Source organism: Mirounga leonina, unplaced genomic scaffold, assembly GCF_011800145.1.
Source record: "Mirounga leonina isolate KUSES-001 unplaced genomic scaffold, KU_Mleo_1.0 Mir_168, whole genome shotgun sequence".
NCBI lineage: Eukaryota > Metazoa > Chordata > Mammalia > Carnivora > Phocidae > Mirounga > Mirounga leonina.
Window position 1 is genome coordinate 21,879,842 of NW_023270426.1, and position 22,388 is coordinate 21,902,229.

A 22,388-nucleotide genomic window follows, 5' to 3' on the forward strand; every position below is an offset into this window, starting at 1 on the left:
CAGAACAGGGCCTCTGGCTTACCTTTAGAAGACATGCAGTAGTATTTGACTTCTAAAATCATACCCATAGAACACTTCGATCAAGAACGAAATTTTCTTAAACAACAACAAAGATTATTTCAAGACCTCGCTCAAATGACTCCTCCCTCCACAAAGTCTTCTCAGATCTCCTGTGAAAACGACTGTCGGTACCAAACGTCTGGCAATTAATCCTATTCCACTTGGTGATGAGCGCAACTCTTCTATCTTCTATCTTTCCACATGTCTTGAGTCCCTAAGTTACAATTGCTTCATGGGAAAGTGCGCTTCTCACAACTGAGGAGTCCACCGCAGACCAGGTGATTAAATCCACAAGCTCGGGAGAGGGGCGGCACCCGGCTCCCCGTTACCTGCATAAGCGTTGGCCTGCTGCAGAAGGTCGGTGCAGGTGTGCACGTCTGCAAACGCTCGGATGCCCAAGCAGTTGGTGGGATGCAGCTGAGATTGCAGGAAGTCACAGCAGTTCTGCCGAACGTCCATGAGCTGCAGCAAGCTGGCCGCTGGGAGCAGCACCTGCAGGAGAAGGTGACATGCTGAGACACCAGATGCCCTCCAGCAGGCCCTCATCGCCCTAAAGCACTGGTCCAATCAGAGCACTCCCTCCCTCAAGGTCCTTGCGTGGCCCTCCCCTGCCTGTCCAACTAAGTCCAAACTTCCTTCAGGGCAGGCGAGCCTTATTTCCCACGACTCTCCACTTCGCAGCCCTAAGCACCAGCAGAGTCTCTGTATCCCTACATTCCATAGCAGTGCCTCCCAATCACTCATGTATCTATGAAATCTCTGGGCATCTTATTAAAATTCTGATTCAAGAGGTCTGGAGTAGGGCCTGGGGGCCTGCATTTCTAACGAAAAGCCAGGTGATGCTTGTGGCTACTGGCTCAAGAACCAAACTTTGAGTAACAAGCCCCTTATGGACTGAATGTTTGTGCCCTCCTCCCCTAAATGTGTATGTTGAAACCCTAACCCCAACATGACTATATCTGGAGACAGGACCTATGAAGAGGTGATAAAGTTTAAATGAGATCATAAAGGTGGGGCCCTTACAGGAAGAGAAAGAGACACCAGAGCTCTTGCTCCCTCTACAATGTAAGGACACAGGGAGACAGCAACCTTCTGAAAGCCAGGAAGAGTCTCACCAGCAACTGAATCAACTAGAACTTGGACATCAAATTTTCAAAACCAGGAGAAAAATGAATTTCTGTTGTTTAATCCACCCATTTTATAGTCTTCTGCTATGGCAGCCCAAGCCGACCAAGATAGATTGGTTATCCTACTTGGCTACACAATGAATCACCTGGAGAATTTTTAAAATACTGATGCCTGGGTCTCAGCCCCAAAGATTTTAACTTCAGAGGTATGAGGTATGGCCTGGACAGTGAGACGCTGCCAAAGCTCCCCAGGTGTTTTTAATGTACAGCCAAGTTTGAGAAAGCACTTCCCTACAGCCTTTAGCGTACCATTTTCACTCAGGTGCTTACTAAATTGTTCACTACTGCCTTCACCACTTAATTACTAAGCATCTGTATATGCCAGGTACTGGTCTAGGCTCTGGGGTTTAGTGGTAAGCGCAGTAAGCCAGACCCCGGCTCTTATGGAACTTACAATCTACTGGAACAAAAAAGTGACCCTCAGGGCGCCTGGGTGGCTCAGTCGGTTGAGCGACTGCCTTCGGCTCGGGTCATGATCCCAGGGTCCTGGGATCGAGTCCCACATCGGGCTCCCTGCTCTGCGGGGAGCCTGCTTCTCCCTCTCCCACTCCCCCTGCTTGTGTTCCCTCTCTCGCTGTGTCTCTGTCAAATAAATAAATAAAATCTTTAAAAAAAAAAAAGAAAAGTGACCCTCAAATCCCTCAAGACTCAGACAATCACACTGTATTCTCCCATCCAACAGATAAATGGCAAAGAACATCCCTGGGTACATCCTCAGAGAAAGACAAAGGAGAGAATAGTTTCCTTTTAAAAGGTCATAGAACACATGGATGTATCTTGGAAAACAGAAATAGTTCCTGCTTAGGTGTTTTTCCTAAAAGCCGGGAAGACTGGCTTGAGCAGGCCAGAGGGGTGCTCAGACCGCCAACCCCACTCTAGTTTCCCGAGGACTTTCCCACAGCTGCCAAAGCCCCCTGGATCAAAAATCCAGAAGAAATGGCACAGTCCTACTAGACCCCAGCTCTGCTCCCTACCACCCCCACCCTAGGGAAGGGGTAGACAGTCTGAGAGTGACTTTCCAAAAAGAAATTTAAAAAAAAAAAAAAAAATCACAGAGCATTATATTTTCTTTGAGGCTGCTGAGCTCAGGGCTCCCAGCATCCATTTCACCCCAAAACAACCCCCACATCCCAGGCCTTTGCTCTCAGCTGCTCCCCTGGCTTTCAGAGAGAGCATCTGGACCAGCTAGACTCCTGCTGTTCTCATCCACAAGGGCTTGCCCAGGAAGACATGGGCTACAGATGCATTTGTTTTCTTGATTCAGGGCACTACAAAAGTCTTTTTTTTTTTTAAGCAATTTAAATTCTAGACCCTGACTTTCTCCCAAAACATATCTGAATGCCTCCATGCAATAAGGCCAAAAACCCTGCTCCACTGTCCATTCTTGGGCTTTGTCCCTCCACTACGGTAAGCAGCTAAGTTTTCTTAGGACCGCGGACACAGGACTTTCAGTGCTAAAACCTGGCAGCTGGTCACCCTTCCTCATCCCTGCCCACCTGCAGAAACCACCAAGAGCCTCCACCACCCGTGGTCCTATTCCCGAACTAAGCACCTACTCTCCACAAGGCAAGTTTTTCCTTCCTATGCGCTTAACTTCCTCCCTCACGCAGCTGAGTTCCAGGAAGTTAAAGAAAGTATGCTCCTCTCCTTTCTCTCTTCCACTCTCCTATGTCCCCAACAGTAAATTAACATCATGTCCTTAGTATTTTTTTGAGCCACTGGTTCATTCCAGAAACGGAGAAAGATAAAAGCACGCACTCTTGGGGGTTTTATTTATTTTTCTTTTTTAAGATTTTATTTGTTTATTTGAGAGAGAATGAGAGAGAGCACATGAGAGGGGGGAGGGTCAGAGGGAGAAGCAGGCTCCTCGCTGAGCAGGGAGCCCGATGCGGGACTCGATCCGGGGACTCCAGGATCATGACCTGAGCCGAAGGCAAATGCTTAACCAACTAAGCCACCCAGGCACCCCTGCATCTTGCTTTTTTTAAACTTAACTTTGGGGTAGTCTTTATAGCAGTTCACAGAACTACTCCTTTTTAACTGCTGCATTGTGTTCCATTTTATAGATCTACAAAACTTTATCCAACCAGTTCCCCAATGATGGACACTTAGGTTGTTTCCAATATTTTCCTTTAACAAGCAGGGCTATAATGAATGCCCTTCTAGAAGGAAATGAGAATTAGATTTCCTTCTGTTGGGGATGGGGATTCTTCTTTTCCCTCCACTTTCCCCAGAGTTGCCTGTATATACAAAACATATCCTGTATTTTGTCCCGAGCTCTCTACCTACTGACAGGATGCCATGAATGTCCTGTACTCAGCTTTTTTTTTTTTTTTTAAAGATTTTATTTATTTATTTGAGACAGAGAGAATGAGAGACAGAGAGCATGAGAAGGAGGAAGGTCAGAGGGAGAAGCAGACTCCCTGCCGAGCAGGGAGCCCGATGCGGGACTCAATCCCGGGACTCCAGGATCATGACCTGAGCCGAAGGCAGTCGTCCAACCGACTGAGCCACCCAGGCGCCCCCTCTTGGGGGTCTTAGACCATAAGATGGTTCCAAATCTGACCACCTGAGCTCCATCGCCACTGAGCAGCCATAAACTGGGAACCTCAATTAACCTGTGAGCTTGCTCAGCCCAGCCAAACAGATTCTAGGACCAGATTAGTCCCGGCCTGCTAGTTAAGTAGACAACCATTAACCATTCTTGCTGAATACACAGCAGGAATGGAAAGCTGTGTTTCAAATCCCCAAATGACCTCTATGATACCCCTTGGGCCAGCACTAGCTACAAACTCTACAGTTGGGGCCACCGGTTGACCGCTCATCCCGGTCTGCTGAAACTTTGCCAGTTTCAGCACCGAAAGTCCTCTGTCCCAGGAGACCCCTCAGTCCTTGGCAAACTGGGGTGGTTGTTCACACTCGGGGCCAGGAACGTCTAACCAGTTACCCTAAGAACCCCTGGTGGAGAGGAACGATCAAATGTTGTCCAGCACACAGCCTACTCAGTGGTGGGACAAGCCCCAAAAGGTCAGGCTGGCAGCCCTTTGAGCCTCAAGAGGAGGATTTCTGAGAGTCCAGTCCGCCCCCAGATTGCATTCCCAGCCAAGCCAAGATGACCGCATGCCAGGGACACAAGGCCCCTTCCCCCTTGCCTTCTTTTTCCCCACAAAGACAGCAGCACGGGCTGGTGCTTAAATTCTCAAGCTCGTGACAATCGGCCAAAGAAATTAAATAATAAATACTTCCTGGACATATTCCTCAGGTTATACTTTCAGTTTTTAAAACCTCCCTGGATAGAGCTACCCACATAGCTTTTCCCTACTGTTCACAAAACACACTTAGCAGGCAAAAATTATAAAAGTTTTCCACCTTTCCACACCACCCCCCCAATCCTGTTTAGGTCCACTCCTGCCCAAAAGCATTCCCAAGATGACTTCCTCAAGTGAACGGGGGCTTGTGGTTTCTCTAATTGCTCCTTCCCTCTCTTTGATCTTACACTGTGATTAGCTATGACTCAAAGGGCCTTTTCTTCCCACTACTTGCTTCATACCGGAAGGCGTGAAGAAAAGTAAAGTAAGTCAGAGAGCTGAGGGCAAGGTTTGGAGGCTGGGAGATTTATCACTGCTCCCACTCTGTGTCTCAGGGATAAATGGGGGCCCCATCCGCTGGGGTTCTGGGGGCTGCACACCATGCGAACAGACACAAATCCCCAGAGGCTGTGAAAGAAAAGAGAGCAAAACATCCATAAGGTGGCTGTCCTCGCTTCCCTCTCCCACATCAACAAGGGCTTTCGGAGGATTTCCTCTTCTCTTATCTCACGTGCAACTTGACTCCCTTGAGGGGCAGCAGTAACGGGCTGTGAGCAAGAGGCCAAGCTCAGGTCCTCAGCTTGGTGGAATCACTGGGGCAGTCCCGCTTGGTGCCTGGAAGGAGGGGGCCAACACTGGAGGAGCTGCTGGTTGGAACCACCATGGGGATGCAAGAAGAGTCGAGGTCAAAAAGCTTTCAGCTTGCCTCTTGCCACCCCAGCATTTTAGTTCTGGGAAAACAGACTCTAGAATGACCCTCAGCAGAGAGTTTACAGGTTTCCCTCCAGCTTGCAAATGGCCTCCCCTCCATTTTCCACGAGCAGGCCCAGTTTTGTTTTTTTTCTCTCCCTCGGATAACATGAAAACACAGCAGAGGATATCCCGTCACTGAGTTTGTTTCCTCTAACAAAAACAAAAGGAAATGCCCTGCCTCAGAAAGCACCGACTCCTGGAATTTCAGGGAGGCAGGGCCATGCCTAGAGGGAGGGAGATCACCAACCAGAGGGCCAGGCCACACAGTGGGTCTGTCTCTGCCAACACCAGGCATGAGGCCTGGCACAAAAACATTGTTAAATAAAAATATGTTGAAAAAAAAAAGAAAAAGAAAGTGGGGGAGGGAAGAGAGAGAGAGAGATTGAAAGAGAGAAGGAGGGAGGGAAGAAAAGAGGGAGAGGGAAAGCGGTTGGAGATGAGCAGGAGAGCTAACAAACTAGCACTGCTGTGATTAAAAGTGTCCCCTAGAATCTGACTTCTCCACTTACGGGCCATGTGACTAAAGGCAAATTACTTAACCTCTCTGTGCTCTGCCACCTGGACAATAAAATAAAGACCATAATGGTACTGCCTTCAAGGCTTGTTGCAAGAATCAAATGAGATAATACATTTAAAGCAGGCAACAAAGCACCTGGTACACAGGGAGGGCTCAGTTAAATTAGGTTTTATTATTATTGATTATCATGAGCTGGAGTCAAGATTCTGATCCTTGATTTAACAAGAAACTCAAGTTCACCACGTCAACAGAGCACAGTGAGGTGGAGAGAGCAGGATTCAAACCCCAAAGCTACTACCTATTTAACCACTGGGGAGCATTAGCTTCTTCAACTGTAAAAGAAGGACCATATTAGAATACTCGTTTGGTAGTGATGAAATTAAGTGAAATAATGCACATGAAGTGACCAACACATGCTTGGCTTACAACCAGTAATACTAAGTGTCAGCTCTGATGGCAGTTACCTCCACCATGGAAGGGCAATGCCGTCTCTCCAGGGTAAGGATGGCTGGGAAGGAATTAAGGGTGGAGCTCTGCAAGCCATTTAAGCAAGCCCCAAATCTCTGACCATTGTTTCTCAGGCTTTCAGGGGAGCCCCGGTGCCTCCACGCTCTCCTCCGCGATGCACCAAATCCTGGACAAAGGGTGTCTTCCTAGCTTGTGAGCAACTGCCTCAGCAGATACATCACAGCATGAAGAAGCAGCCACAATCTGATCCCAACTTTCTCTTCTCAACCTTTTAAGTTTTGTTTTCCCCCAGGTCAGCCCAACCAAACCACATTTTAAAGTGCGGAGGAACAAGGTAAACGATTAGTATATTTCACCGATGCCGAGTAATGCACAGTTCCCTGACTTCTGCCTTGTGCCCCACAGTGGAGCCCCTGCACATGCCCCCCACCCCCCCACACACACATGAACACAGCTGGCCCCTCAAGGGGCCCATACACCAGTGGGCACACAGACATGCGGGCAGAGGAGGAAAGCCTGACCTCACAGTCTTCTTCAAGATGGGGCCCACACAACACCTCCTCAGTGAGGCTGCCCCCCTGACGATCCTCACCAAGGCAGCAATGGCCATTCCCTGAGTCCTGGGTACCTCCACCCTGGCCCTACCACAGCGGAGAGGACCCAGGTGCTTAGCCATCTGTCTCTAGCCTCAGACCATGTGCTCCTTAGTGACAGGGTCTCTGTGCTCAGAGTGCCCCTACCTCTGCCAGCACAGGGGAGCAATGTTATAAGGCTTTTACCTGTATTGATTCATTTAATCCTCACACCAACCCTCTGAGATTAAGTGCTAGTATTTTGCCCATATTACAGATGAAAACACTGAGGCACAGAAAGGTTAAGAAACTTGCTTAGCGTCTCGCAGCTAGAAAATGGTGGAGCCAGAATTTGAATGCAGTCTGACTCATGACTACCCAACAGAATGGGTACGATTATGAAAACTGATCCTTGAGGCAGGCTATTGGTGGGGGTATCAGAGAGGCTCCGGTAGAAGAGGGAACACAAATCAGAAGCTGACACATAAGTGTCTCCTCTGGCCAGAGCTCGCTGAGACCCATGCCTTCACTTTACAGCTAGAAAAACTGACACCCTGCAGGGCGACAGGGCTAGAGTAAGAGCACTCTGCCCATCAGTGGTGAGGCTAAGGCGTGGAGCCAGGCCTCCACCCGTACTCAACTCCTGCCCCATCACTACTTCTACTTCTCCCTCTGAACCTGCACATCTTCAGTCTGGCCCCCTGCCCTGCCCCTATACAGTAGTTTTACCAGAAGCAATGGTGAAGCCACGTTCTACACAGTCCTCTGGTGAGTCTGTTGCTCCTGCCTTAAGAACACTGTGTTGTATACAATACCACCGGGTTAGACCAACGCTGCAAAGATCAACACCCGGCCAGGCGATAAGGATCCAGAGTGGAACATCTTCTCATTATCCAAGTTTGTAAACACTTTGTTCTTCACGGGGTGGGGGAAGGTACTACTCGTGATATGATAAAAAGGGAAGAAAAAGCTGGTTCCAATCATACAATCTACAACCTCACAGTGTTGTGGGTTTTTTTTCTGGGGGGTGAGGGGGGTTGGTTTTGTCTTAGCTTAGTGGCTTAAAACAACACAAATTCATTTTCTGACACTTCTGAAAGTCCTAAGTCCCAAATGGGTCTCCCTGGACTGAAATAAAGGTGTAAACAGGGCTGCATTCCTTCTGAAGGCTCTAAGGGAGAATGTTTCCTTGCCTTTCCTGCTTCTAGAGGCCACCCACATTACTTGGTTCATGGCTCCCCTGTCTTCAGAGATGGAAACATCAAGTTGAGCCTCTGTCGGGTCACATCTCTCTGGTTCTCCTTATCCGCCTCCCCCTTCCACTTTAGAGAGCCGCTGTGACTCTATGCGCCCCCCCCCGATAATCTGAGGTAATCTCCCCATTCTGCTGATCAGCAACATTAATTCTATCTGCAAGGTTAATTCCTCTTTGACAGTTAACCTAACATATTCACAGGTTCCAGAAATTAGGACATTTGTTGGGGGGCGTCATTACTCTGCCTACCACACTATAGGATTAATAGTTATTGATTAGGGGTGCCTGGGTGGTGCAGTTGGTTGAGCACCCGACTCTTGGTTTTGGCTCAGGTCGTGATCTCGGGGTCGTGAGATCAAGCCCCACATCAGGCTCTGCACTGAGCACAGAGTCTGCTTGAGACTCTCTCTCCCTCTGTCCTTCTCCCCCTCTTCTCTCTAAAATAAATAAATCTTTTCTTAAAGTTATTGATTAGACCCTAATGCAAGATTTTTAAAAATTATTTACCCCCTGCACATTTTTAGGTTGACATCTAGCATTTTTCATAGTTGCAAAAGATGTAATTTTTTGCATCTTGTAAATCTCATTATTTACATCACTTTTTAAAATACCCAAGTGAACATTAATGTGACGATGATATAACCATCATCCATTTAACATGTTTTTTCAACACATGCACTATACTCATTTTATACCAAATTACTCTGCACTCACTGTTACTGCCCAAAAGTTATTCCGCTGTTTCAATTCTGCTCCTAGACCTAAGATGTGCACACTCCGCTGCCCACTCCATTCTGGATGAAAAAGACCAGAAACAAAAGGGGATGGCTATGTGTTTTATTGTGTATAAAATATACCTCAATTTTTAAAAGGGCAGGGGATTATTAGATTAGATCACTGAACAATCCAAGAGTCTGTCCAGAGGCAGAGACAAAGGCAGGCTCTATTGAGAGGCAGGCTCTGCAGGACCAAAGGCAGGGCGCCTCAGACCCCCAACCTGCCTGTACCATGTCCCCTTCACCCTCACCAATACCCTGCACCACACTGTTACCAGAAGCAGCTCCCACTCATGTGCTGGCCACAGCTTAAATCCAATCTCCCAAAAGAGCCCTTTCCAGATCGCCTCATCCATCCAGACTGAGTCCCCCTGATAGTGTTTATCATGTTCCCTTCCTTCAAAGGACTTACCACAATGTGTGCTTATTTGACGAGCATCTGTCTTCACCCCTAGACCACAAACTGCATGACAGCAGGCAATGGAGCAGCCACTGCTCCTGTCACGATCACTGTGCCCAACAAAGTGCCAGGCATATAACAGGCACTCAGACATTCGAGTTGAATTGAATGAATAAATGATGACCAACTTAGCCTCCTTTACCTCCTGGTAAAGGAGGTGGTCATTCTGGATAAGGGGAATAGGGAGAACTGTGCTTTTAAAAGAAGAAGAAAAGAAAAATCCTTCGTATCACCTGCAACTTCCAGCACTTTACTGAAATAGTAAGGCCCTTAATGACAAGAAATAGTCTGTCCTGTGTCTGGGTTTAACCCAGGGCTTTGGAGGCCTCCAGAGTGGGCCACACCCTCAACCATCTCCCCTACTGAAGCCTGTCGACGCTGCATCGTGTCCCCACAGTAAAGACACACATCTTTGGGTGAGGCAGTGTCTTCGGCTCCTCTTTTCAAGGCTCCAGATTGCCGAGGATGAGGGCAGGGCAGCAAAAGGAGGAAAAGGCAGCCACACACCCCTGCTGAGGCTCAGACCTGGTGCTTGGCACCTCCGTCTCTGAGCATGAGCGCTCAGAGAAACTCGGCTGACTAATGTTGAAACAGGAACAATTTTTAACAGCCTCACAATCCGCTCTGAGAATCCCTGAGATGAGACGATGACTGGGGATAAGTGGGGTCAACCAGGCTTTTAGTTCTTCCTTCACCCAGAGTTTGAACCAACATGAGATAAAGACTTTGTGCTCGGGGCCCAAGCTCATTCAGAGGTATCATGGCTTCGTGGTTAAGGGCATGGGTGCCACAGTCAGGCAGGCATGAGTTTGAGGGTCGTTCACCCACCAACATGCCATGTGATGCAAGGCAAGTCACCTAACCTACTTGGAGCTTTAGTTTCCTCTCCAGGTACCAAATGAGTTGTTGCGAGGGTTCAGTGAAATGAGGCTGTAGAACAGTGTCCCTGAGTGTGGGATGAGCTGTGAGCTGGGGCTGAGTTTACCTGGACATTCTCTTCGGTCACCTCAATTTCTGCCGTATAGATGTAGTCAATCAGCTTATTCAGCGTCCTCCCATCCACATCCTTGATTTCTATCTTCTTGGCTTTACTCTCAGACATGTCACCTACAGTCCAAAACAAAACCAAAATGGACACAAACTTGGTGCTTAACTTTCACAGAGAAAGTTGCCCTGTCTTAGCAACATAAAAGCACCAGCAGGCAGCAGAAAGGACTCGGGCGCAGAGGAGTATAAAACAGCCGACATCGGGGTCACACCAACTTTGGATCTGTGATCACCCGCAAACCAGTCTGAAACATTCCCCACGCTGTCATCCATTTCCATTTTGAAGCACATCCGTGTGCAGTAACTCATTCAACTAACATTTACTGCAAGCTTATATACCCAGGGCCAGGAAAAGTAAACAAGAGATGCACCTGCCCTCAAGGAGAACAGGTCTAGCACAGCCGATATATAAAAATATATGAGATGATCTGAGCTTAATAGAGATATATACAAAGTACCAGTATAACAACAACAATACAAAGTAACATTTACTGAGTGCTAACTGTGACTAAGCACTATGCGAAGCACTTGAAAGTGGTGCCTCCAAAAACAGACACATAGATCAATGGAACAGAATAGAGAGCCCAGAAATGGACCCTCAACTCTACGGTCAACTCATCTTCGACAAAGCAGGAAAGAATGTCCAATGGAAAAAAGACAGTCTCTTCAACAAATGGTGTTGGGAAAATTAGACAGCCACATGCAGAAGAATGAAACTGGACCATTTTCTTACACCACACACAAAAATGGACTCAAAATGGATGAAAGACCTAAATGTGAGACAGGAGTCCATCAAAATCCTAGAGGAGAACAGAGGCAGCAACCTCTTCGACCTCAGCCGCAGCAACTTCTTCCTAGACACATCACCAAAGGCAAGGGAAGCAAGGGCAAAAATGAACTATTGGGACTTCATCAAGATAAAAAGCTTTTGCACAGCAAAGGAAACAGTCAACAAAACCAAAAGACAACTGACATAATGGGAGAAGATATTTGCAAATGACATATCAGATAAATGGCTAGTATCCAAAATCTATAAAGAACTTATCAAACTCAACACCCAAAGAACAAATAATCCAATGAAGAAATGGGCAGAAGACATGAACAGACATTTCTGCAAAGAAGACATCCTAATGGCCAACAGACACATGAAGAAGTGCTTAACATCACTCGGCATCAGGGAAATCCAAATCAAAATCAAAATCAAAACCTCAATGAGATACCACCTCACACCAGTCAGAATGGCTGAAATTAACAAGTCAGGAAACGACAGGTGTTGGCGAGGATGCGGAGAAAGGGGAACCCTCCTACACTGTTGGTGGGAATGCAAGCTGGTGCAGCGACTCTGGAAAACAGATGGAGGTTCCTCAAAAAGTTGGAAAATAGTGCTACCCACGACCCAGCAATTGCACTACTGGGTATTTAGCCCAAAGATACAAATGTAGTGATCCAAAGAGGTACGTGCACCCCAATATTTATAGCAGCAATGTCTACAATAGCCAAACTATGGAAAGAGCCAAGATGTCCATCAACAGATGAATGGATAAAGAAGATGTGGTATATATATACAATGGAATATTACTCAGCCATCAAAAAACCCGAAATCTAGCCATTTGCAACGATGTGGATGGAACTAGAGTGTATTATGCTAAGCGAAATAAGTCAATCAGAGAAAGACAAGTATCATATGATCTCATGATATGAGGAATTTGAGAAACAAGACAGAGGATCATAGGGGAAGAGAGGATAAAAATGAAACAAGATGAAACCAGAGAGGGAGACAAACCATAAGAGACTTTTAATCTCAGGAAATAAACTGAGGGTTGCTGAAGTGGTGGGGGGTGGGAGGGATGGGGTGGCTGGGTGATAGACATTGGGGAGGGTATGTGCTATGGTGAGTGCTGTGAATTGTGTAAGACTGATGAATCACAGACCTGTACCTCTGAAACAAATAATACATTATATGTTAAAAAAAAAAAAAAAGAAGAAGAAGAAGAAGAAGATAGTAGGAAGGGAAAAATGAAGGGGGGGAAGTTGGAGGGGGAGACAACCATGAGAGACTATGGATTCTGAGAAACAAGCTGAGGGTTTTAGGGGGGTGGGGGATGGGTTAGCCCAGTAATGGGTATTAAGGAGGGCATGTACTGCATGGAGCACTGGGTGTTATACGAAAACAATGGATCGTGGATCACTACATCAAAAACTAATGATGTACTGTATGGTGATTAACGTAACATAATAAAATTAAATTAAAAAAAAAAGAAAGTGGTGCCTCTTTCAATCTTCACAACCACTCATGAGTTTCATTAATATTATCCCCCATTTTACAGATGAAGAAACTGAGGCACAGGAGGGTGGGTATTCATTTTGTCCACAGTCACACATCTAGGAAGGGGCCAGGCTGGGACTGAAACCAGGGAGTAGAACCCTAGAGCCCACACTCATACTCACTGCTCTATACTAAATCCCAAGAATGCAGAAGATGGAACAGCCAACCCCGGGAAGTCATCCTAGTAGGAGGTCACATTGAAGCTGGGTATTTCCACAGGCAGCAAAGATGAGGGAGCATGAGCTGGAGGTAAGAACCTTAGGTGTAAAGGCAAGAAAGTGCCAAAAGGATAAATTTGGGGAACAGTGAGAGGCTGGTCCCAGGTGACAGTGAGAGGAAGCTAGAGGGGTAGCCAGGAGCCAGGCCTTGCAGAGCCCTGTAAGCCATGCAAATGAGGTTGGACTTTCTCCTAAGTGTAGCACCACTGAAAGGTTATAAACAGGAGAATGACATCAACAGATGGGCATTTCTGAATGAAAATTTGGACACATGGTGGAAGCTGGATCAGAGGCAGGGAAAACAGTTGGGAGGCCCTGATAATAATCCAACAAAGGAAGGACAGAGCCTGTGAACTAGGGCAGCCGTGGCACCACATCTGCAGTCCTGAGGCCCCTTAGCTCAGCCTGTGCTCTCTAGACAGCATATGGGTTTATTATAGCCAGGCTCATTCAACAAACGCTGCTGATTTCAGAAGGAAGAGACAGGCTAGGCATGAGTCTTTGTAGACTGAAATAAAGGGCAACTTGACTGCAAGAAACAGGGATTCGGAAGCCCTTGTGTGAGTACGAAAACAGAGCCTGGGTAGTTGTTTTCTCTCTGTGGAATTTGTGCAATGGAGCCAAGAAAATAAAGTACAGTACAGTGTGTGGGCTGCAGACGCCCACCTCCAAGCTGCACGAGCTGCACATGATTCTTCCACCAATCCACAGTTCCCATCCTGACACAGTTAGAGATTTGAATGAGTCTGGAAGAGGGAGGAAAGGGAGGAAAACCACTCCGAATCCTGCCCATTCCCTCCACTGCCAGATCAGGTAGACCAGAAACCCTCCACTGTGTTCTGTCTTCTCTCTGATTGCTGGTAGAAGCCAGTGAAAAGGCCTCAGTATAAAGGGCCCTGAGGCAGCACAAAGAGGCTAACAGGAAACAGGAAAGGACAGTGGATTTCTACTGCACCCATTAGACAGGCTCTCACAATCTCCCTCTTGAGTTTACTCCAAGACACATAAATAAAACACACACCCAAGGAAATCAGAAGTTCAACTTCTCTCTCTAAATAGCTGTTAATGGGGCACCTGGCTGGCTCAGTTGGTCCTGGGATCGAGTCCCACATCTGGCTCCCTGTTCTGTGGGGAGTCTGCTTCTCCCTCTCCCTCTGCCCCTCCCCCAACTCGTGCACTTCCTCTCTCTCTCTCAAATAAATAAAATCTTTAAATAAATAAATAGCTATTAAGAAGTTCATCAGTAAGAGTCCAGTTGATAATTATAATGCAAAAGATAATTACAGACAGTCAATTCTTTGGTTAAGAACTTGGGCCTTAGAAAAAAGACTGAAAAAAGAAGCACCGGAACACAAGAACCAAGAGATTCAGAAACCCTTATATGAGTGTGAAAACAGAGCCCAGCTTGATTGTTTTCTCTCTGTGGAATCTGTACTTGGGAGTCATATTAGTCAATTTTGTAACTTTGGGGTAAACAAGTGGAAACTCCTAAAATTATATGAAAATATTAGTATATATGGTCAAAAGTTTTATTTTTCTGGGGGTTGAAAGATCATTCTTATTAGTCAAATGTACAGCAAATATTAAGACACAATTTTCTAGATGGTAGAACTTTGGGAGATTTTTTTCTTGCTTCTTTAACATGACTTTGAAGTTTCTAATTTTCTGTATTAAATACTTAGAACTTCAATAAACAAGGGGGAAAAAAACACGTGAAAGAAAGACCATGGCCTCAAAAACAAAACCTATGTTTTAAGAAAGTTCCCTTATAGGGGCGCCTGGGTGGCTCAGTCGGTTAAGCGTCTGCCTTCAGCTCAGGTCATGATCTCAGGGTCCTGGGATCGAGTCCTGTGTTGGGCTCTCTGCTCTCTGGAAAGCCTGTTTCTCCCTCTCCCTCTGCTGCTCCCCCTGCTCCTCTCTCTCTCTGTCTGTCAAATAAATAAAATCTTTTAAAAAAAAGAAAGTTCCCTTATAGGAAATTGGAAACCTGTATAAGTCATGCAGACTTGTCAAATCCGATCTTAAGTATTTCTTAAGACCAGCAGAAATTACTGCACTAAACTAAGGCTTCAGCTTAAACAGACTCTGAAAATGGTAGCAATAATAGTTACTACTGTGTGTCAGGACCTCTGCTAAGGGTTTGCACACATTATTTCATTTGATCCTTGTAACAACTCCAGAAGGTAGATATTATTTCCATTTTACAAATTAAAGAACTGGCATTTCAAAAGGTATTTGCATATAGCTAGCGACAGACAGGGCTGGGATTTGCATCTTGGCCTAACTATAGACCGCATTTCATTTCTCATAAATCCCTGTGTAATTGAAACCTCACCCTAACTAATGACCTTGATAAAAGTATTCCCAAACAAGGCTTTGGTCCAAATTCTAAGGACAACTTAGTACATAAGACCTAGGCAAGCAAGAACCAAGAGGGATGAGATCTTGTCAAGTTTATTTGCCAAAATATCCTCGACACCAAAGCTCTTGGCATATAACAAGCACTTAAAAAATACTTGTTGGAGCAAAAAAAAAAGGAAGAAAGAAAAGGGGCTTTCTCTTGATATCTCATAATTCCATGGACTCTAGCAATTCCTGAGGGGCAGAAACCAACAAAGGCTTGGTCATTCTTGCTCCTTTCCTCACTTCCACTACTCTGACAAAATATTCCTAGAAAACAAAACATGAACCCTATAAGTCCTTCCATCTTCAGGGTCAACCCAAGAGCCCTCCTCTTCTATCTTTCCCAAGAGGCCCAGCCCAGAAAGTTCAGTTTCTGAACTTTCAGAAAATGTCTGTGAGTTGCACATATTTTTAGCCCCCTCCATGTCTGCTTGTCATCTGTACCTTGCATGTACTGTTCTTCCAAAAAGAACATGATCCAAGCAAGGGCAGATATTTGTTCGTTCTTTCATTTGTTCTTTCATTCATTCATTCACCCACTCATTCATTCATTCAACAAACGTGTATCAAACAGTACTTATGTGCCAAGCACTGTGCTAGGCCACAGGACACCATGATGAATAAGTTATGGCCCTTACCTTCATGGAGTTTAGTCCAGTGGAGAAAGAGACAAGTAAACCAACAATTACAAAGTATGTTAAATACTAGAAAAAAGGCTCAGCTTAAAAAGGGTTCTTAAGCAGGGATTCCTGCACCCTGAACTGTAATCCAAATGATCACACAAGAGTCCATAGTTGTTTTGGGGGGGCAGAGTCCATTGTTTTCATCAGATTAATTCATAATGGTTAAGAACCGTTGATCTAAAATGAGATCTGAAGAAGGAGTCATAGTTATTCAGAAGAGAGATGAGTATGAGGGAAGAATATATATTCCAGGCAAAGAGAAATAAGAAAGAACATGACCTGTTCCAGGTCCCTAAGAAGCTGAATGTGGCAGAAGTACAGCATGCAAAGGGAGGAACGGGGAGACGAGGCTGGAGATATAAGCAGGGTCTAGACCACTGGAGGGCCTTGTGGGCCATGCCAAGGAGTTCAGACTTCATCCTGAGAGCAATGGAAAGCCCCTGACAGATTTTAAGAAGCTAAGAGATACATCAGGTTGATATTTTAGATGTGATAGCTATAGTGTAGAAAATGGGCTAGGAGTGAGGGAAGAAAATAGGAGGCAGGTTGACCAGTTCAAAGGTTGCTAGAGGAAATTAGGTGAAAGATGATGTTGGCCTGGACTTAAGGACTAGGTCTTAAACTTCTTTAAATCCTCAGGCTATACCTGAGGACCTTGTACGTAGACAGCTCCAAAAACCACACAGAGCCTAGGACAGCAAGCAATCCCATACTTCTATCAGGTCAAGTGATGATAGGGGTTCATACCCTGAGCCCACATATTCTTTAAAACTTGGTTCCTTTAGGGGCGCCTGGGTGACTCAGTCGTTAAGCGTCTACCTTTGGCTCGGGTCATGGTTCCAGGGTCCTGGGATCGAGCCCCACATCAGGCTCTCTGCTCGGTGGGAAGCCTGCTTCTCCCTCTCCCACTCCCCCTGCTTGTGTTCCCTCTCTCACTGTGTCTCTCTCTGTCAAATAAATAAACAAAATCTTAAAAAAAAAAAAAAAAACTCTTAAATTAAATAAATAAATAAAATAAAACTTGGTTCCTTTAACACCATAAGAGGGGGTTGTTTTTAATGTACTTGGACGACATGTAGGGACCCACATGGAGTACAAATACTCTAGTAAATAGAACCCATAGTGAAGGGCATGATAACAAAGAAGACAAAAACTGACTCAGCTATTGGGTAAAATTAGCTTCCCTGGTAATGGAGTTGCTAAATAGGGAGGAAGCGGGGGAATCTAAAGTATTCCATATTCACAGGACAAAGATGGGCAAAATGCAGCATCATTGGCCTGTCCAATGTCTATGCTAAAGGAGTGCTGGACCGTTTGAGTGATGGCCCATCCCAGATCTTCTCACAAGCTGATTGCCTCTCCACACTCTCCTGTGTGCACTCAGACCTGTTTCACATTTATTCCATGTTATTCTAGGCAGGACATGGTCAAGGAACAGAGCTGATATCTGGGACACTTGGGCAATATGAACTCTGAGGACTAAAAATAAAAACACGTTAAGCCCGAGTAAAAAGATCGTAATCACACCACTCAAGTCAGAAGAATGTCACGAGTATTTTTTCCTTTTCATTTTGGCCTTAAACATGCTGATAGAAATGGACTTAATGAGAGTCAGCTGGGCCTCTTCATGACTAAATTTATGGATTTTGAAGCTGAACCTGATCATCAGAACAAAATTTTACAATGTTACTTTTTGTTTGTACCTGTTTATCAAGGTTTAAGCAAAATCAAGGGGCCTTGAAAAATACACAAATCTCATATATTGCTGATGGAAGTATAAGCTGGTACAACTGTTCCAAGAACTGTGGACTCCTGGCATGTGTCTCACAAGTCTTCAAAATGTGCACACCCTTATTCTAGGGATCTATGCTAAGGAAATATTCAGAAGGTAAATAAGATTAAGAGGCAAAGCTACCCATTCTAGAATCACTTGTAGTAGCAAAATATTAGAAAGAATTGTATTTTCTGGGGCGCCTGAGTGGCTCAGTTGGTTAAGTGACTGCCTTCGGCTCAGGTCATGATCTCAGGGTCCTGGGATCGAGTCCCACATCGGGCTACCTCCTCAGCGGGGAGCCTGCTTCTCCTTCTTCCTCTGCCCCTCCTCATAGCTCATGCTCGTGCTCTCTCTCTCTAATAAATAAATAAAATCTTTAAAAAATTAAATAAAAAAATAAAAATTCATGTGAAAAAATTGAAGCACTGAGCAAAAAATCTCTGGTAATACAATGTCTAAAAGTTCCCAAATCTATAATATAGGAAAGAGTTATGAAAACACAATGCAGGGCACCTGGCTGGCTCAGTTGGAAGAACATGCAACTCTTGATCTCAGGGTTTTGAGTTTGAGCCCCAGGTTCGGTGTGGAGATTACTTAAAAAATAAAATCTTTGGGCGCCTGGGTGGCTCAGTTGGTTAAGCGACTGCCTTCAGCTCAGGTCATGATCCTGGAGTCCCGGGATCGAGTCCCGCATCGGCTCCCTGCTCGGCAGGGAGTCTGCTTCTCCCTCTGACCCTCCCCCCTCTCATGCTCTCTCTCTGTCTCTCTCTCTCAAATAAATAAATGAAAATCTTTAAAAAAAAAAAAAAAAGAAAGAAAGAATTGTATTTTCTAACCAAAGAGGAAATGGATTTTCAATTAGGATATATATGATGGAACCTTATGAAGCCATTAAAATGATGATGTAGATGTGATTTCGCTGACATGAAAATATATTGACCATATACCGCTGGTTCAATTAAGCAAATTTTCACTGAGCACCTACTACATGGAAGATCATGTCAGGCAGCAGGGACACAGCAGTGAATTCAGGTACAGTTCTTAACTGACTGACCAGAGCAATCAGATATTGAGGAAACAATGAGATAAGCACTAATACTAAAGACAAGCACAAAGTATCGTTAAGAGTAAGTAGCAAATGAATCTAACCTAATCCAAGGGGATCATGGGAAAGCCGACCTGAGGAAGTGCTGCTTCAGCAGTAATGAAAGATGCAAAGGAGTTAGACAGGCAAAGAGGCCGTGGGAAGAACATTCCAGGCGATGTTTTAAAAAAAACAGCAACTTTTTTTTAAGTATACACATTACATCAACTGTGTACATACAAAATGAATTTATATTAAAAATTTATTTGGGGGTGCCTGGGTGGCTCAGCTGGTTAAGTGGCTGCCTTCAGCTCAGGTCATGATCTCAGGGTCCTGGGATTGAGCCCCACTTCGGGCTCCCTGTTTACCAGGGGGCCTGCTTCTCCCCCTCCCCCCTGCTCATGCTCTCTCTCTCAATAAGCATTTTTTAAAAATTATTTTGTATCTGTACATATTTACAAATATAAAGTCTGAAAGGATATAAACTATAATCTTATCTGTATGTTGTATTACATGTAATTTTTTATTTTTGTTTTTTGGCTTGTCTACATTTTCTCGTTTTTTTTTCCTGCAATGAACATATGTGAGTAGTATTTAGATGGGTAGATGGATGGGTGGGTGGAGAGACAGGCAGACGGCTGGCTGGCTGGCTGGCTGGCTAGATATATGGAAGGATACAAGGATGGACAGTAACCAGATTCAACAGAAGATTTGAGTTGGGCATCACATTAGACTGTCTTCTTCTTGATTTTTTTCCTCCCTTCAATGACTAGACTCCAAGATCTGCTCCAGAAGCATCTTTTCTATCTGTTAACAGAATCACCTTGTTTTGGTTAGGTGCTTCCACTACCCCAGAGGCAAGCTCATTAGCCACAAGTGGAGCCAAAACTACAATTCCAAACAGATTTCCTCTCTCCACACTGGACCTTCCAAGCCACACAGGCAAGAGAAGAAGGATGGGCAGAGCTACTTAGTGAAGGGGCAGCTAAGTAACTATTACAAACAAAATGAATTATTTTAAAGAGAGAGAGACGGAGGAAGGAGAGAGGGGAACAAAGAAATAAAAACCTTACTACTAGAGTATGAAACTATGCCAAAGAGAATGCAGCTCAAACCTTCCAGGTAGTAAAATTAGCTGGTTTTCTAAGCCACATTTTCCAGGCTACTAATTCCCAGCCCAAGGCTCACAGTGAGGTAAGAGTGTCTTGGTCTGCTTAGGAGAGGCATAGCTCCAAGTTGAGACCAGCTCCTTCACATGAGGAGCCAACAGGGAGCCCCAGGTGAGGAACTCTCAAAACACAAGTACTAAGTCACCCCCAACTAGAACCACTCTCACCCAGGATTCAGCAAAAATTGGGTGCCTGCACTCACCCATTCTTAGCAAGCCCACATTCATTCTTTCAAACTTCATTTATTTACTTCTCCTAAACACCATGCCCTGTGGTTGGCTCTGAGGATTCAACTGTGACAAGACATGGTGCTCAAATGCTCAAAGCTCACCATCAACCGTGGAGACATTTCATTCATTCATTTAAAAAACATCTGACTCCTACTCTGTACCAGATGCTTAGGATGTGATAGTAAACAACACCTCTGTCTTCATGGAGCTTACAGTCTAATGAGGAGAGAAAGATAAAAAGACACATCAACAACCAACAACAGGATTTTCAGACAGGGACAAATGTTATGAAAAAATATATAGTGGGGAACTATGGCAAGGATCGTCAGAGGGGGCCTCTCAGAGGAGACACCTGAGCAGTAAACTGCAGGATGAGGGAAGCCTGGGTGGTTCAGTCGGTTAAGCATCTATCTGCCTTCAGCTCAGGTCATGAGCCCAGGGTCCCAGGTTCGAGTCCCGCATTGGGCTCCTTGCTCAGAGAGGAGCCTGCTTCTCCCTCTGCCTGCCGCCTCCCCTGCTTGTGCACGCACTCTCTCTCCCTCTCTCTCTCTGACAAATAAAATCTTTAAAAAAAAAATTAAAAATTAAAAAAACTGCAGGATGAGAAGCAGCCGATACACCAAACGCCTGAGCACAGGCACAGCAGACCCCAGGAAACAAACAGGAACACAGAGGGATGGTGACCATGCTCAAAAGCAGCACTGGGTACTTGGCGATCGTGGGAAGGAACACCTGACCCAGTCCGAGGGTCTCACCCAGCCCAGCTGGCCCTCGGTCAGCAGTGATTTATAGCTCAGGGGAGGTACTGTAAAGTACTACAGACAGGAAGTTCCGCCCATGGGTTTCAAGGAATTCAGTCTCACATGTGAACTAGTTGGACAGGGCTATTTGGCATGTACAGGAAGCAGGGACTCTAGAAAGTTGGTAAAAGTGCTGAAACTGAATGCCAGATGGCGAAAATTCCTGTCTTACTCTCCCCTCCAAGCCCCACCATCACTTCTCCCTAATCTCTTCCACACTCCTGTAAAGGCCCAAGGAGGTTCGAAGACCTTGCCTGGTAGGAATGGCTAGGGAAGGACAAGCTAGTCCAGCATGGGGCCAGGCATCAAGAAACCAAGTTCCACTCATTTACTGTGTGAGCTGGGGCAAGTCCCTTTCCCTTTTCTCGGCCTTAGTGTTTCCCGTCTGCAAAATGGAAGATCAGAGGCGTGGGGATGAGCCAAGAGCCTACACGTCTAAAAGCTCCCCTACACAATTATGATGTGCATGCCAAAGTCTGAGAACTAATAACCTGATGCTACTTCTTCTTTCCTCGGAGTGGGTAAGGGGCTGCACGCCAGGCTGGGTGCATCAAGTCCTCCATGGTGCAAAACATAGTCTCTGGCACACAGAAGCTCCTCATAGTGAGTGTCACAGCATTCTCTCTCCGCCCTCCCCTCATGCCACCACCCGAAATATTCCCTCAGCGGGGCTGCGGGCCCGAAACTGTGGGTTATTGTTTGCCCCTCACCGTACCTGTGAACATTGCACAGAAGTAGGGGCTGCAGGCTGCCAGGACCACACGGTGGGCTTCTATCTCGACATCTTCCGCCACAATCATCACGTCACACAACAGCTGTTTACTGTAAAACACCAGTGAGGGGACAGCATGGGTCACAGTACCAATGCCCACCCCCAGCCACACAAGGATATGTTTTTCTTCCACCCAGATTCCACGCTGCCACCATACAAGGCTGTCACAGACATTTGCCGTGCCGAGTTAAGGCAGGGGGATGAGCTCATCGACTTTTCCAAGTCCCTGATAAACCTGGTATTCATGCTTTCCTAAGGCACACAGAGAGATCCAACTACCCCGTACTGCCAATTCAGGTCTCCTTCATTTGTCTTCACATCTCTGCTCCTCGACTCCAGCAGCTCTGACTGAGATGGTAAGGGGTGGGGGGAGGACAGCAGCTCAGAGAGCAAGGGGGGAAGCCTGGGGCTATGCGTTGGGTGACTGCCTGAATGCCAAGGAGCATGCCACCAAGGTGTGCCACCAGTGAGAACAAGTATTAACAATCCCCCAGGGGATCCAATATCTATGAAATACTGGTAAGAG

General features: G+C 45.8%; 1 protein-coding gene across 10 annotated transcripts in view; it reads right to left on the reverse strand.

Annotated features, from left to right (window-relative positions):
- The window catches only part of KLHL3 (kelch like family member 3), a 279,538-nt gene that overhangs the window by 67,236 nt on the left and 189,914 nt on the right, over positions 1 to 22,388 (reverse strand). For 8 of the 10 annotated variants that reach the window (XM_035014190.1, XM_035014193.1, XM_035014194.1 and 5 more), the window contains 3 exons: positions 21,806 to 21,912; positions 10,342 to 10,463; positions 390 to 552 (listed from right to left, as the gene is read on the reverse strand). In XM_035014190.1, the coding sequence (XP_034870081.1) occupies positions 390 to 552; positions 10,342 to 10,463; positions 21,806 to 21,912 (392 nt within the window). Of the gene's footprint in view, positions 1 to 389; positions 553 to 10,341; positions 10,464 to 21,805; positions 21,913 to 22,388 lie in introns of those variants that run through there. The other 2 variants (XM_035014198.1, XM_035014197.1) reach the window with 2 other exon arrangements.